The 15,519-nt window shown below is 43.8% G+C and overlaps 2 protein-coding genes across 2 annotated transcripts; both read left to right on the plus strand.

Moving 5' to 3' along the window:
• The first annotated feature begins 8,743 nt into the window (after positions 1 to 8,743).
• On the plus strand, positions 8,744 to 11,823 carry LOC144478257 (uncharacterized). Its single transcript, XM_078196022.1, has 2 exons — positions 8,744 to 9,644; positions 11,492 to 11,823. The coding sequence occupies exons 1-2, from the start codon at positions 8,744 to 8,746 to the stop codon at positions 11,821 to 11,823; spliced, it is 1,233 nt and encodes a 410-aa protein (XP_078052148.1).
• A 576-nt stretch (positions 11,824 to 12,399) lies between these two features.
• Positions 12,400 to 15,319, plus strand: LOC144478384 (uncharacterized). Its single transcript, XM_078196213.1, has 5 exons — positions 12,400 to 12,530; positions 12,711 to 13,003; positions 13,330 to 13,570; positions 14,100 to 14,434; positions 15,021 to 15,319. Exons 1-5 carry the CDS (start codon positions 12,400 to 12,402, stop codon positions 15,317 to 15,319), a joined length of 1,299 nt encoding a protein of 432 aa, XP_078052339.1.
• Positions 15,320 to 15,519: the final 200 nt, after the last annotated feature.

Below are 15,519 nucleotides of genomic sequence, written 5' to 3' on the forward strand. Positions count from 1 at the left end.
GTATATTCTTTTGGAAGATGTCCTCGTAGGCGCGGAAGGTCGATTTCGTCGGATGGTAGACATGTTTCCGTTTGAATAATATCCAGCCGAGCATCCTGCGATCGGTGGACGCCGCCGTGAAAATGATCGCGACTCTTACTCGATCGACACCGGACGGATTGATACGCGACGACACACCGAAAGGATTGATATACAAAGACACCGGAAGGATTGATATACAAATCGGGACACGCGGTTCTAAGATTGCAACTTTATTCCTTTGCCAAGCAAACGTCCAACTGCGGCCAGATGCGAGCGCGCGTGGAGAAGCACGTCGAACAGGTAAAATGAATTATTGGACGAGGCAAGTGGGGCGAGGACAATGTCCAACGTAATGCTTCCGCTTCGGCAAATAAAACCATCTATGTCGCCGTGGACAATAGTGCAGAAGTTATGCTATTTTCTTTCTACGCTGGTACGCGTGAAATAAGCGTCGCGTTCGGGCTTGACGCCGTCAGTGATGTCTGACTGGCGACGATTAGCTGTGCCGTGTGTGATCGATAATTTGGTGGTAAAGGGGTATTATGAGTAAACAGTTACCGTATAGTTGTAATTGGCTGTGTATAGAGATAGCGGAATGACGCTATGGCCACGGCGCACTTAATAATTAAATGCCGCGGATTTTCGCCAAGTGTCGAATACCTTCTGCGACGAGATAATTTCAGGGAAATTGTTCGCATGGAACACAGATACGCGAATCTGCGAAAGTAAAGGATCAACTTGCAGAGACTTTATCGCGAATGTTTAACTCTTGGAACAATTTTATCGCCGTGGAATATTATTTATATTCAATATTAATATTATTTATATTTGATATTATAAACGAATTATTATAAACGTTTCAAATGAAATAACTTTATTTAAATTGATCCGAATTACTAGTTAATTCCCCTAGTTTATATTGTTATATTTGTTCTCGGGTTGCAATTGTTAAGAAAACTAAAACGCGATGTTTCAACTTTTCTATTGTATTTGAGCTTATAATGAGAATTTTAAAAATGCATTTTCTTGGTCATTCAATTTATTAAAATAAATAATAAATATCTACAGGGCTGTTCTTTGACCATAGAATTCGATAAACTGTACTAGTAACGTGCACTCCATTTACAAACTATTTTATTCTTTTTACGTCGCCGAAGAAAAGAAATAATTAACTACGTAGCTTTTGCGTCTCGCACAATTATTTATTTTTTTCCCAGCGCGTTTAATTCCCAGTAAGATCATAATTCTCAATTAACAATAAGATCCAACGGTCAAACGTTTCACTCGGACATTCAGCGAGTCGCGAACAACAAACGTGATTCAATTATTTAACAACGCGCTTACGACGGTCTTACCGACGGCTGCAAATCAGGCTTAAACAACGTCGCCCCCGCATACCGCATTAACGTAAGGAACTGTTACACGTCCTTTTGATCATTCATTCGAAAAATCCACATTTCCCTACTCATCAACCGTTCACCGTTTCGTCCCCGTTTCCACCACCTTCGTCTCCTTTCTCTACCCTTCCCTTCCTTCCGCCCCTCTACGGTCGCCGTCCCCCGTTTTCCACCCCCGTTTTTCCGACGAGGGATTTTTATTGCCGCTTCTCTTATTAGATGGTGGTCCCCCCCCCCCCCCCCCCCCCCCCACCAACTTCTTCCCCTTTTATCTTTCAACAAATTTTGCCTCTCTACGCTCGCCATTATTGAGTTCGACGTTATCCGTTAATGGAACACCGGCTCGGGCCTTGCGAAATTTTAATTAACAATGCAAGTTCTTCCCGTCTTTGAAGATTCTATACGTAGCGATATAGACGCGAGGCTTTCACGGTTTTCAGCGGAGACGGTACCCACGTGTTTTAGAGTAGCGTAGAATTGGTTTTTATTGAGAGAAGGTTTTTTTCAAGTTTAGTAGGAGAAAATATAAATTAATAGAATTAATAGGAATAAAAGGGACAATTAAAGCGCTTTTGTAAAATAATTTGCTGCTATTTGATAATAGATAAATGTTGTTAGGGTGGTTACTTTAACACGATAATGACTGCAATATATAATTGTATAATATTATGTAATATTATTGAAAACTTTTATCCTCTGCATTTTTTGTGTAATTAAAGTAGATGGTAGTAATAGTTTGTTCACAAATTCTTATGTGAGTCCAAGGGAAAGAAACTTAATACGATAGCCATTTTTTAATACTAAACTGAGACTAGTGATTTCAATTTAACTTGAAATACCAAGATACACAAACGAAACGATTTTTGACTGTAACAGTTTCTTAGGTGAGAAATGAAATCCATATTTATAGTGCGCTTACATTTACTTCGGCGCTTAAACTTTAGCAAGGAAAATACAGAATTTTATTTCGACTTAAAGAAACGAAATAACATTCTTAATTGATCATTATTAGAAGTCGCCATCACGAGTCAAGCTCGTCAAAGTACGGCAAAGGATTAAATATTTAAAAAACACATATTTAAAATGCAATTTCTGCGTGCAACTATAATATTTCAAAAATGTGCATCTGCTTGCCAAATTTTCTATCATAGAAGATAGACATATTTCTAAACCATTTCAAATCTATTTCTTCGAAGCCTGCTTTCACCTTAGAAGATTATATTTATTTGATATTGTTATCAATTTATTTAAGAATATTTTTATTTTCTCTCTGGAAGATGAAAGTATTTCCAAGCCATTTCAAATCTATTTCTTCGAAGCCTGCTTTCACCTTAGAAGATTATATTTATTTGAGAATTTTATCAATTTATTTAAGAATATTTTTTACTTTCTCTCTGGAAGATAAGAATATTTCGAAGCCATTTCGAAATCCATTTCTTCTTGCTTTTACCTCAGCCTGGACCTCGTCGGCGATTCGGCGGCGAAGTCCATCAAGCGATTCCACGGGCGCCAGGTCGTCGCCCGTAAGATCTCAATCAATCCACCTTGCGTTTCCCAAGACGCGTATCCTCGCGCGCGCGCACACACACACACAGAGAAATACACACCCCGTCCGGAGCGGGACGCGGCCTGCAGGCAAAATTCACGGGGGGTGGATTGAGACGTGGCGGGGTGTGGCCGGACCCCGGGATTAACCCCACCGACGACCAATCATATTCCCGGCGTCCCCACCAGCTCCTCCAGCCGGGAGAGGTGGTTGAAACTGTCGTCCGCCGTCGCCCTTCCTCTTCAGCAACCCCCACCGCTAATTGCCCCAGCTTTAATATCGCATGTGGAATGAGAGAACTGGAACTACACTTGGGCGCCGGGGTGGGACGGCACGAGATACAGGGGTTGCGCGACTAGGTGGGGGGCGGGGGGAGACGATAAGGGAAGCAGAAACGCGCCGGAGAAAACCGGGAAACGGAGAGCTTCGCGTCCGTTTTGTGTGCGTTCCTCTCGGTGACGTCTACATCGACACGCCTCGACGGCAACGTGTGTGCGTGCATATTTGCGGATTTTACGCGGCTCGCTCTCTCCCCTCTCCTCTCTCTCTCTCTCTCTCTCTCTACTCTTGCGTCGTTTCTCCACCCCCCGGTTCTCGTACCTAGCCAACCGGTAATATCCGATTTTCGGGGCAATTTGCGAGGTTCGTTTGCTTTATTAATGATCCCGTGATTATCGAGGAGCTCGATAGTGGCGCGCTGTTACGCGACGGCCGTAACAGAGATTGATCGACGTGCAGCCGGGAGTCAATTTGCGTCATCGCCGGATGACGCCGCGAGTGCAGATCCGGACACCGTTTCCCAAGATCTGGACGTTTTCAGAGCACGATCGCTGGTCTTTGGCGGCTTGCTCTAAGCTCGCGATGTCGGTCGAATCGACGCGAATTTATGAATTCGGATAAGGGAGACGCGGATGGTGTTCACTCGATGACCATGACAATTTTCTTATGGGTTCTAGAAGGTTTCTACAGATGCTATGCGGATTCTCTATAGCTCTGGATTTGTTTACAGCTCCTGCATTTTTCCACGAGTCTTCGAAGCCGGAATACTATAAGTTCTATAAACTCTGCAATTTTTCGAGAACTCTATGGCTTCTTTAAAAGTTACACAATTCTTTTTTAGTAGGTTAAACAAACTTCGATGACCAACGAACTTTAACCCTTTAAAATTTAACCCCTCCCCAGTCGAATGGTGACCGTGAGGCACCGTAAAATTGTTCCACCACAAAATAATCTCTATACTAACAATGTTTGCGTTTTGAATATTAAGGTTATGTTACGTTGATGCGTTGCGACTTGTGCAACAGTTAATAGGCTCTTAACAATTTTTTGAATGCTTGCCTTAGAGTCGCCGCTCGACCGTAAAGGGTTAAAGAAATTATTTCAGTTGAAGTGGCTTCGAGTGGAAAGGGTTAATAATTCCGACGGATCGCAGGAACAATAACAACAATAAAAGAAACAATTTCTACTTTAAATCCTTCGTCACTATTAACGCTAAAACTATACAAATAAAAGCTGTATAAAAATATTTGAGATCCCCGAAAATAACCTAACTCCTTAAATGAAATAGTTCATCTTTCAATTATCAATAACAATACCAATCCATCGTGCCAATTAAAATTAAAGAGCGAAGAACATGGGAGAAGACAGGTAATCGGAAAAATGAAATTATCCGTCCACCGAGGCGTGTTCATTTTTAACGCCTATAGACTAATTAAAGGGGTGGTTCGGTAGAAATTCGCTGGAGCGAACCGAGCTCCCTCTCTCTCTCTCGTCGTCCCTGGGATCGTCGTCTTTGCCTTCTATATTGGCTCGTAAGCGCGCCTCTTATAAAGCGGAGCAATTATCCGGGTAAAATACTCTCCGAAATTTCCGTGATAAATTTCCGGCCGTAATAAGGGTGAGTCGCAAGTCATTTGGCCAGGCTCGGCGGCGGGGTGGGTATCGGTAGCTTCAATAGAAATTCTTTCCAACCTCTCTCTCTCTCTCTCTCCTTCTCTCTATTTCTCCCTTTATCTATATTTCTCTCTCTTTCATTTTTCTCTCTCTTTTTCTCTGTGTCTTTCTATCTTTCTATTTCTTTCTATTTCTTCCTTTCTTTCTCTCTCTCTCTCTCTCTCTCTCTCTCTCTCTCTCTCTCTCTCTCTCTCCGTCACCCACCCTTTCTAATTCGTCGTTTCGCCGTTTAATTTAAACATTTGCCGCTAATCTCGTGCAACGTTGGTAGTCCGGCGGTGAGAAGCTTCCTCCAGTCGAAAGCTAATAATTACCGGCCCTGAATGTAGTGCGAACAGGGGTGGAATGGGGTTACGGGGGTGTTCCGGAGGAGGGGGGGGGGGGGGGATGGCGTCAGGGATGCTTTTCTTCCTTTGTCGTCTGCGCGCGAGATCCACCCCGAAACATCGAGTGCGAATAAAACGGCGCACCACGGTCGGCCGAGCTTGTTCAACTGAAAATTAGCTGCCCGGCAGTTTTTCCATGTTAACATTCTTTTTCCATGTTAACATTCTTTTTCCATGTTAACTTCTGCGAAACTTGTTCCTTTTTTTAAGTAAAAATTGACGTGCTGTTTATTTTGGAACAATGATTTGCTTGTCTAGTTTTATTTGTATTATTTTGCGATATTATTTCTAGCAATGTTTTGTGCTTTATAATTTATTGAATTAATTTTGTGGTTACGTGGAGAGCGTAGAGCATGGGATATAGATTGTATTAAAAATGACTGAAACATAACCTGTAACCCCTTTGGTCAAAATATTCTTAAATAGGAATTATTAAAATATCGTCGATTTATTCTTGAGATTAATTTTTGTTATTTAAATTCTTTTATTCGAGCAGGTAACGACTACGCAATTTTGTCAAACATATAAAAAATCCTCAGCTTAAATATTGATGTAATTAATACTAGCAAAATTATTTTTGATATAGTATAATACTGCTTCTTCAGACAAAAGTAATTGCGACACCTTGATTCTTCGTTAATGAAAGTGGAGTTTTTATTTAATTAAAGTTTCTTATTTAATTAATCGCGTGGGCGCATTGTTAAACAAGAATGTAAGTTACGTTGTGCCTAAATAAGTTTCGCGGTGTGACGTATTAGGAACGGGCGTTCGCGGCGGAATAATGGCGACGGGCGCCATTAAAAATTTCAATTTCCTGTTTAATTTTGCGACAGTTTTCGTGCACGCCTGAACTTAGCAGCCCCTGAAATATACGATGTAATTACACGCGAGCCCGTTGTTCGGTTTTGTAAAATATATGTAAGGCGAGAGGCCGAAGTAAATTTGGGATTTATAGTGCAATCTCAACTTCATAATGGCTTCGCCGGAAGCATATATTACAATTAATATCCGGCGACCCGTAGAGAAATGCTCCTTCAATTTTCCGCTTGGAAAATAAGAATAGAGGCGAAAGAAATTTCTGTCTGTAATTATGGTGCACGACGGGGCGAGGAAAGGTGGTGTAAGAAACCATGTAAGACGGGGAAGGGGTGGGTAAAAGTGAACGCGACGTAAAACCTTGACGTAATTAAGCTGTTGCCCTTGAGCTTAAGCTTCTTAGAGGTTTTCCCGAGGTAGTGAAATTCCCGCATACCCGTCAACGTCTAATGAGGGGATTGCGGATGAAGTTTCAGGCCGTAGAGAGGGGCAATTAGGCAAACCGTATTTGCTCCATGTCTGAGACGCGTGTGCGACGCGCTCGATCCTTCGCGTACGATGTCTCGCGATAAATTATGTTGTCACTGTCGCTGTTGCTCAATTTAAGTGTTATACACAATGTTCAATATAATATACAAAATTTTAATAATAACAATAATAATTATATATCGCGTACGATGTCTCGCGATAAATTATGTTGTCACTGTCGCTGTTGCTCAATTAAAGGGTTATACACAATATTCAATATAATATACAAAATTTTAATAATAATAATAATAATTATACAAAATCGGTATAATATACAATATGTATAATATATTAACCCTTCGCAAGTTTATTAGCGATTTGCAACCATTTCTCGATGTCCACAGATTCATATAAATCGAATATTATTATAATAATATTATATATGCATATATACATATATAACGTATACTATATAATAATATAAATGTTCATAAGCGCCGGTAGGTAACATCCATGATGGCGCGGAGTGCAAAGGGTTATGTCTGCCGGAAATTTCTGTCAGCGAAGAATATAATCGACTCTTCGTACATTTAATATTTATTGTACAATTTAATTTCGTTACCTGCGACCTCTAACTAGCGTGATGGCAATTTGCTCAAGTGAGCATATATGCATACTATACTTGATAAGACATTATAGGACAGAATTAAAAATCGAACTTTGAATTTGAAAGAATTCTCGCATAAGACTAAACTGTACCATAGAAAGCACCCGAAGAAGAATCGTCAGAAAATGCTAAAAAATCGGACCGACCAGGCCGCCTCGTACACCATCCGGCCAAATAAACCTGAAGCATAAAATCGGCCACGGAATCATCGCGCGAGTGAATTCATCAGCTGCGACTGTCTCAATCGCGGCGGACAAGAAAGATCACCGGGACAAAATTAAACGACCTCATCATCATTAGACCGGCCCACCCCACCTAATTACCGGGGAGACGTCTTAGACGCGGATGACATCGTCGGAAGGAAGACGCGCCTTCGCCCCGGTCTTCGTCGCTCTGCGAGAAGCGTCTCGGACGTGTGGAGGGTGGGTCGAGGTCGGCGATAGAGAGAGAGAGAGAGAGAGAGAGAGAGAGAGAGAGAGATGAGAGAGAGACTGTTGCGGAGGAGAAGCGGAGAGGCGCGGGCGGTGGTGAGTTGGTCTACACGGGAAAGCTTATTAATGGGTCTCCGGGTAGGGGGTTGGCTGTGCGGAAGGACTGGAAGAGAGGACCGTAGAGAGGAAGAACGACAGCCAGCTAGCTAGCTAGCTATCTAGCTATCTAGCGAGCAAGAGAGCGGGTCTTGAGAGCCGGTGGCTGGATGGTTTGAGGCAGGAGGGTGGAAAAAAAGTAACAGACTCCCCGCAAATAACCCCCACGATGCCGGCGCAGGGGGGGCGTGTCCCGGCACCGGTGGTGATGGCAGCCGTTGGCCAATCGGCGCTCACGGTCCCGCGGCGCGTCGGTCTTCCTTCGTCGAACGAAAAAATATTGACCGCGGCGAGGGGGTATTCTGCGGTCCATTTGGGGGTTGCGGAGGTGAAACGCAACCCCTGTAGTGATTGTTAGGAGAGTGGCGAAACGGTGCGGCGGGAAGGCAGAGAGCGAGAGGGGAGGGGCGGGGGGAGGTGGAGGACGAGGGCGAGGGGGTGGCTGCACACCGCCGGGTGAATACCCCCCTCGTCACGTACGGGATCATTAGCCGGATATCCTTAGTCCTGCCGGCCAACCCTCTCTGATAGCGGTGATCCTCGTGCCTGACATCATTATCCTGGGATGCTGTGCAGCGCCAGCGCGGTTCCGCCATCCTTCGTAGCTGCCCTCTCGTCATCGTTTCCCGTTTTCGGCCGGTCGTGTTTTTCCCGTGTCAGCACGCGGACCGTCTCGCGGACGACCCGCTCTGCCCCGGCTTGGTTCCCCGTCGGCGTCGGTGATGTCTGTGCGCGGGCTCCGATCCTTGTTTTGTGCCGGTGTGTACGGTGATTGAGGATCCTCTTCCAAGTTTTTCCGCGCGAACGATGGACGCTGCCGCCGCGAACCGCAGTGGACCCGTAACATTCGAACACCGATAGACACGAACGGGGCGACGACGATAAAGGTTAGGACGACGACTATGGAGGCCGGCGAGCCGTCGGGACGTCTCACCGTCGAAGACCTGTCCGATTGCCGGAGCGAGTCCAGTCATTCCGAGTCCCAGCTCAGAGCGTTCCAGGACTACGAAAGGGTGAAGGAGCTGAACCTGTCGGTGGAGAAGTCGAAGGAGGAGAACACGGAGCCGAAGGACTTTCATCTGGAGCCGGCGAGAATCCACTTCGAGGACTTCGAGAACGCTGCTAGGAATCTGCCGATCACGTTGAACAAGGGCTACGTTAACAGCGGTTTGAACGACATGGCATATCCTTTGGACAGATCGAACGAGAACGAAGAATCGTTGGACACGTCGAGCCTGTGCAGATCGAAGAACCCGTCGGCCAAGGATCTTCTGTTCAATTTACGGGAAGGCAGACAGAAGAACGCCCATGCGGCTCTGTCGCTAGACAGGTACGGCAAGGATTTGAACTTCGCGGTATCCGAGAAGGACATCAAGGATTTCGGGCTTCTGAAGAATTACAGTCTCGATCGGATGAAGGAGTTCAATCTGTCGCTGGACAGGATGCGGGACAATCACATCGGGAACTTCGCGCTGGAGAGACTCCGCGGCGGTGCCGGCTTGCTGGAGAATCCCCCTATGCTGGAGCATAACGAGTATAAGAATATTCAAGCACAGCCGAGGAATCAGAATATCGAAGCGATCGCGTTGGAGCGAATGAGACGATCGCATTTGATGGGCACCGATCTGACGGCACAGAATTTGTCCTCGCAGCTGTCGCATCCGCACTCCATCACGCAGATGCAGCACTCGCAGCAACAACAGCAACAACAGGCGAAATCGTTCACCATCGATGCCATTTTGGGGCTGAGGAATAATCCCAGGGAGAAACGGGGACAGCAGCAACAGTACAAGAAGCATCAAGGTATGTTACAGTCACAGCTCCCTCGAGGATTATTATAAATAAATTGTTTAATAAATCTAAGACTGCATGGACCACTGCAAAGCTTCGTACCCGTCGAAATGCGAGGTTATTCGATTTATAAAATTGTGAAAGGCACATTTCAATTATTAAAATGGCAATATTGAATTTTGAACAAATCGCTTCGTTGAAAATAAATTGTCATTCTTGCTCGAGCTTCAACGTAGCGAAGAATTTTGTACATACGAAAGTTTGCTTACTTCAGTGGTGTACCGGTGTAAAAACAAATGGCCGTTCATTCCCGCACGATTTAGTGGAAATTTTCGTATCGATTTAATTTTCAAGTTTGACAAATTTCTGTGTCCAACAGAAATCTCTCGTGACTAAAGCCTCGAATGGTTCGGTGATCGTACCGCAAGCTTTTAGACATTTTTCTACAGTAAGTTACAAGAAACTATGTACAGTTTATATTACAAAGGTTTAATAACCTTGAAAGTTTAGTTTTCAATTCGGTGAAATTCGATGCTTTCTGCGGCAGTAATTGATGTTCGAACTCGTCCTTGCAAATTCGATCGGGATCCGAACGGGGGTAACTTTAAATAATTGCATTTATTAGGCGGAGCTTAATGCAGAAAGTTTCGGGTAATCGGGGGGGACCGGTTAATGAAAACGTGATTTCCCAAAAGCGTTTCCAAACTTTTGAGCAATCCGATTGAAATGTCAATATTGTTCGGCCGCTAACTTAATACATTACCGTAACTGGTTTCTGCTTGTTTCGAACGGTAACGAACGTGCCAAAATAATTAAATACCACGGCATTAAAGTAGGTAGAAATATTCTTTGGAAATTGAGAGAATCGTAGAACTTTTTACAGTGTTAAAAAGTGAACAAAAATAATTCTTTAATAGAATTTGTTAAGCCGATTCTCTGCCATTTACACAAAATCACAAGATATTTAATTCTTGGATGGCATGGAGCCTAAATTAACTTCGTATAATTTTATACCAGTCAGTTTTAATTATTAACTATTTATATTGGGTTAAATGAAAGCAATAGCGGTCATAGCAGAAATATTCACCGTTCATAAGGGTGTAATCTAGTTTATTTATTATACAGGGTGAGCCTATTACCCTTAATTTTGCGCTGTTTAATAAGCTTTATTGTTATATGATATAATATTTTCCACGAGACCATTGTTGTATTTACAAAACACAGCTGTACTTTTTCAAAATTATAACTGCATATTTTTTAGTGAACAGATTCTTTAGTATATTATTTACTATTTTCTACTATATTATATTCATGCAATTTCCTATATATGCATTTCCTCCGTTTTATTTATCATGATCATACTCGCCATTAAAAATTAAAATTAATTCTTTACCAATACCCAGACTCGCCCAGTATATTATTTACTATTTTCTATTGTATTATTCTCCTACAATTTCCTATATCAAATCTATACAATGTGACGCGACGATACCGTTTTATTTATCATTATCGTACTCGCCGTTAAAAATTAAAATTAATTCTTTACCAATACCCCGTCTCACCCAGTATATTATTTACTATTTTCTATTATATTATTCTCCTACAATTTCCTATATCAAATCTATACAATGTGACGCGACGATACCGTTTTATTTATCATTATCATACTCGCCATAAAAAATTAAAATTAATTCATACCCGACTCACCCTGTACATAGACCATAGAATCTAGAAAATAGACAAATATTTCTCTCCTAGAAAATAATTATCCGACCCCCGATTTCGTCGACTTAGCAAAGGTAGTATAGCGTATGCCTTCCGTCGCGCTAAAACACGAGTTTTCGCCCTGGGAATTGCAGGCCAGGAAGGCGGCACGAAGAACGGGAACACGAGCTCCTGTTCGGGCGGCGGTGGCAAGCTGAAGAGGGTGCGTACGATCTTCACGGCGGAGCAGCTGGAACGGCTGGAGGGTGAATTCGCGCGGCAGCAGTACATGGTCGGCCCGGAGAGGCTCTACCTGGCACACGCGCTCAGGCTGACCGAGGCCCAGGTGAAGGTCTGGTTCCAGAACCGGCGGATCAAGTGGCGGAAACACCATCACGAGCAGCAGAGCCAACGCGTCCACGAGTTCCAGCGCACGCTGAACTCGTCGTTGGAGCACGAGGACAGCAACGAGACCGACAAATGGTGAAAGGAGACCGCGCTGCACGACCGAGAGCCGTCGCTTCGTTTCCACGCCCCTTCCTTGGTGTCCGCGCCGCTGACGTTCTTCGATCCCAGAAATGAGCGACCGCGAGCTAGGCTAATTATCTCCGAGGACGACGACGATTCGCTCGGCGGACAAGAAGACGTCTTCGAAAGTCCGGATCACGTCTTCGAAAGTCCGGATTGCTATCGTTTCATCTCGCGTGCGGGTTCCGGCGATCACGCTTTCCGGTTGATCCCGCGGAGAGAGACTGCTTCTTCTTCCTCGTCGTAGATACCTCGAGAAAGGGATCGGGGATCTGCCGGAACGGCTGACCAGTTGGTACAGGTGGCGCGAACTCGAGTACCGATGATCGAAGTTTGTGCGAGTTGATCGAAGACTTTATCGATAGAGAAGACTTGTAAGACAAAAAAAGTTATGTCCTCGGTGTCGCGTTGAGTTTTGATCGAAGTAATGTACTGGTCGGAGGGTGCGCGATAGAGACACCGTGGATATGTAAATTCTCGAAGGTGCGACGGTGAGAACAATTTGCGAACGTTCAACGAAGAGAATCGCAAAACGATGAAGTCGGCCGAGGGCCAGAAGCAGAGCAACATGTCCCAGTCGTTCTTCGTCTCTAGGAATCTGCCGGATTCGTGCAGGGGCTACCAGAATAGGAAGGTGCAGTATTCGTCGACTAGCAGGAGCGGAAGGTAGGAATGAATTAAACGAAGCTTCTGCCTTCTTATTTCTGTATACCTAACTGGTTAAACGCTTCGACTGAGCAAAAGTAACTTAATATTGTTATTCATCTTCTGAAGTCTATGCTGCTATAGCGTTTAACCTGTTAGACGATAGTACAGCCAATAGACAGTTGCGAAAATATTCCCAAGGAGTCCGGAGGCTGTGACGAGCTGCTATTCCTCTTCGACGACTTACAAGCCGGGCTACGTCTGCTCCAAATCGCCGCACGCTAAATGCTTGCGACCTCACGGCAGCGAGGCGGCGCACGATGCTCATCCGACTCTCGCGAAACTCGACAAAGGCAAGCATTATCCATCCATCGTCCCTAACAAGGCCAAAATCCGCTACGAAGACGAGCTGATCAACAACGAGAAATTCAAGTTCATCGACGACGAGCTGGAGAACATGACGGAGGACAACGCGGAGTATGCGGAAGAGGAAGGTACCGATTCTGTTCCGAAAAGGCGATCGACGTTCTCGATACTCTTAGAAAAATTACTATAGATAAATATATCGTCTATGCGTCGTTAAAATTAAGATTAGCAAATGACATTAATAATTCGATATTTGATAAAATTGAGATGGGTCGGGAGGTGCACAGGTCGGTTAATTCAGTCGATCGACGTCTCGATACTCTTAGAAAAATTACTATAGATAAATATACCATCTATGCATCGTTAAAATTAAGATTAGCAAATGACATTAACAATTCGATATTTGATAAAATTGCGAGGCGATTGGGTCGGTTAATTCGAGTTGATTCGACAGAGGATGATCACGCGGACACGGATGAATTCCTGAACAAGGAGTACGGCGAGCACGAGGCGGACGACGAGATAGAGGAGTCCGACTCGTCTCCGCAGCCTCATCGAGCACAGAGAGCCTGCAAGAAAGACGTGGAGCTGAGGCAGCTGCGATGGAAGACCGTCGGTCAGCAGGAGGATCCGCGTCGGCTCCGCTGTCCGAAGCGTGTCCTGGCTGTCAGCCAAGGCCATTCGCAAACCCCAAGGTTCCTACGATTTTATTAGCTGTTTCGACTGTTTATCTGATGTCTAGAATACTCGAATTTTACATAGTAAATTTGCAGTAAATATTTTTTATCAAATAGAAGACAGAAACTGATTTAACTAGCTTTTCAATTCTGCTTAATAATAAGCAGATAATAATAAGAACGAAATTCGCGTTATTTCTACTTCTGATAAAAATTGTTTAGTTCATATATAACTTGCGCACTCGTTAAACAGAGGTTAAATTAAATAATTCAGTACAGATGGTGTCTATGATCGAAATATCATTAAAAATCTCAGATATCATTAAATTCTAATCTAAAATAAATTATTTTTTATTATATTTAACTACAATAATATTTTATTATATTTATTAGATTAATCTAAAATTTCATTAAAAATCTCATTCATATGAAAGTATCGACAGGATGGCAATGTCGAGAGAAGTTTAACGCGATGGATGTATCAGAATAGTGTTTCGAGTATAACAGGCTTAAGGATGGTTAATTAGAAGCCGCCGTCCGTAATTAGATACTACCACTACGAGCACGAGGTTCCCGAGCCCTTATCAGAAGAAGACTTCGTCCCAACGTCAATGAAAAGTTTAAACAGGAGATCGATGGACCACCATCATTGGTCACCGTCGCGTGGTGACCCGATTCGATACGAGACGACGTCCATGCCTGTCCAGCCGAGTCGCCGTGCCCGCACCAAGCCGGACGTCGACCAGCTTTTGGAGGAGGAGCTCGGCAAAACGAGACAGTGCCATCGTTGCGGCAGCCTGTCGAGCAGAAAGCCCGCGCCGCCTTTGCGGAACAGCTGCAGATTCAACAATTGCACGGGATTTCCTACCAAGGGACCAATCGGTACTCTCGATTTATCTGCTCTCAATCTATTTCAATTATTTGCTCTCTCTCTCTCATTTATTTGCCACACTGAAATTCTCTAGTTCCATCGTTTCACTATTTATTTTTACAATATTATTTGCTACAGTTCTACCATCTCAAAATTTGTGTCACTTATCTGCTATATAATTCTTTAATTTTATTATTTAGCTTGATTTCTATTTACATGTTATCTATAGCAAAATTGTATAGCAATATTTTGTTACGTCTATTGTTTCACTATTTATCTTTACGATATTATTTGGTACAGTTCCACGATCTCAAAATTTGTGTCACTTATCTCCTTTATAATTCTTTAATTTTATTATTTAGCTTGATTTCTATTTACATGTTATCTATAGCAAAATTGTATAGCAATATTTTGTTACGTCTATCGTTTCACTATTTATTTTTACGATATTATTTGGTACAGTTTCATGAGCTCAAAATTTGTCCAACTTATCTGCTCTATAATATTTTCAGTATAGTATTATTTAATTCCGATTAACAACAGTCGGCATGTTAAAATGCGACCGACACTCACCCCGATCGTCTCCGACTCTTTAAGGTGAGAATCAGGAGAGCTACGATCAACTGTACTGCGGCCACTGTATCCTGAGGCACAGCCCCGAGGTCGCGAACGGCGCCGGCCCGCATCCCCTGTACCCGACGAAGCAACGAAAGCCCCGGGACGTGAAATCCCCGACGAAATACCAGATGTCGGAGCAAGATCACATCGAGCAGCTAGCGAACGACTATTCGCGCACCATGTCGAAGCTCCATCGAAAGTCCGCGGACTACGAGAGGGCGAAGCATTCGCTGCACACTTGCGGCCTGCCGCACCTGTTGTCCCGTTACGGGGATTAAAAATCATCGGCCCCGAGCCGGCAACAACCAGCCCCGCCTCGCGAGACGAAACGGAGCCACGGAGAAACTTTTTGCCCGACGGAGAAAGAAAGGAAACGAAGAGACTGTGATGCGGAGGGACTAGATTACATTTCTGGGATCGACTGACAAAAAAAATCGTTTCTGAAACTCGTACATAGTATTTTCGTATGTTTCGTTCC

This window comes from Augochlora pura, chromosome 2 (genome assembly GCF_028453695.1).
Source record: "Augochlora pura isolate Apur16 chromosome 2, APUR_v2.2.1, whole genome shotgun sequence".
Taxonomy (NCBI): Eukaryota; Metazoa; Arthropoda; class Insecta; order Hymenoptera; family Halictidae; genus Augochlora; species Augochlora pura.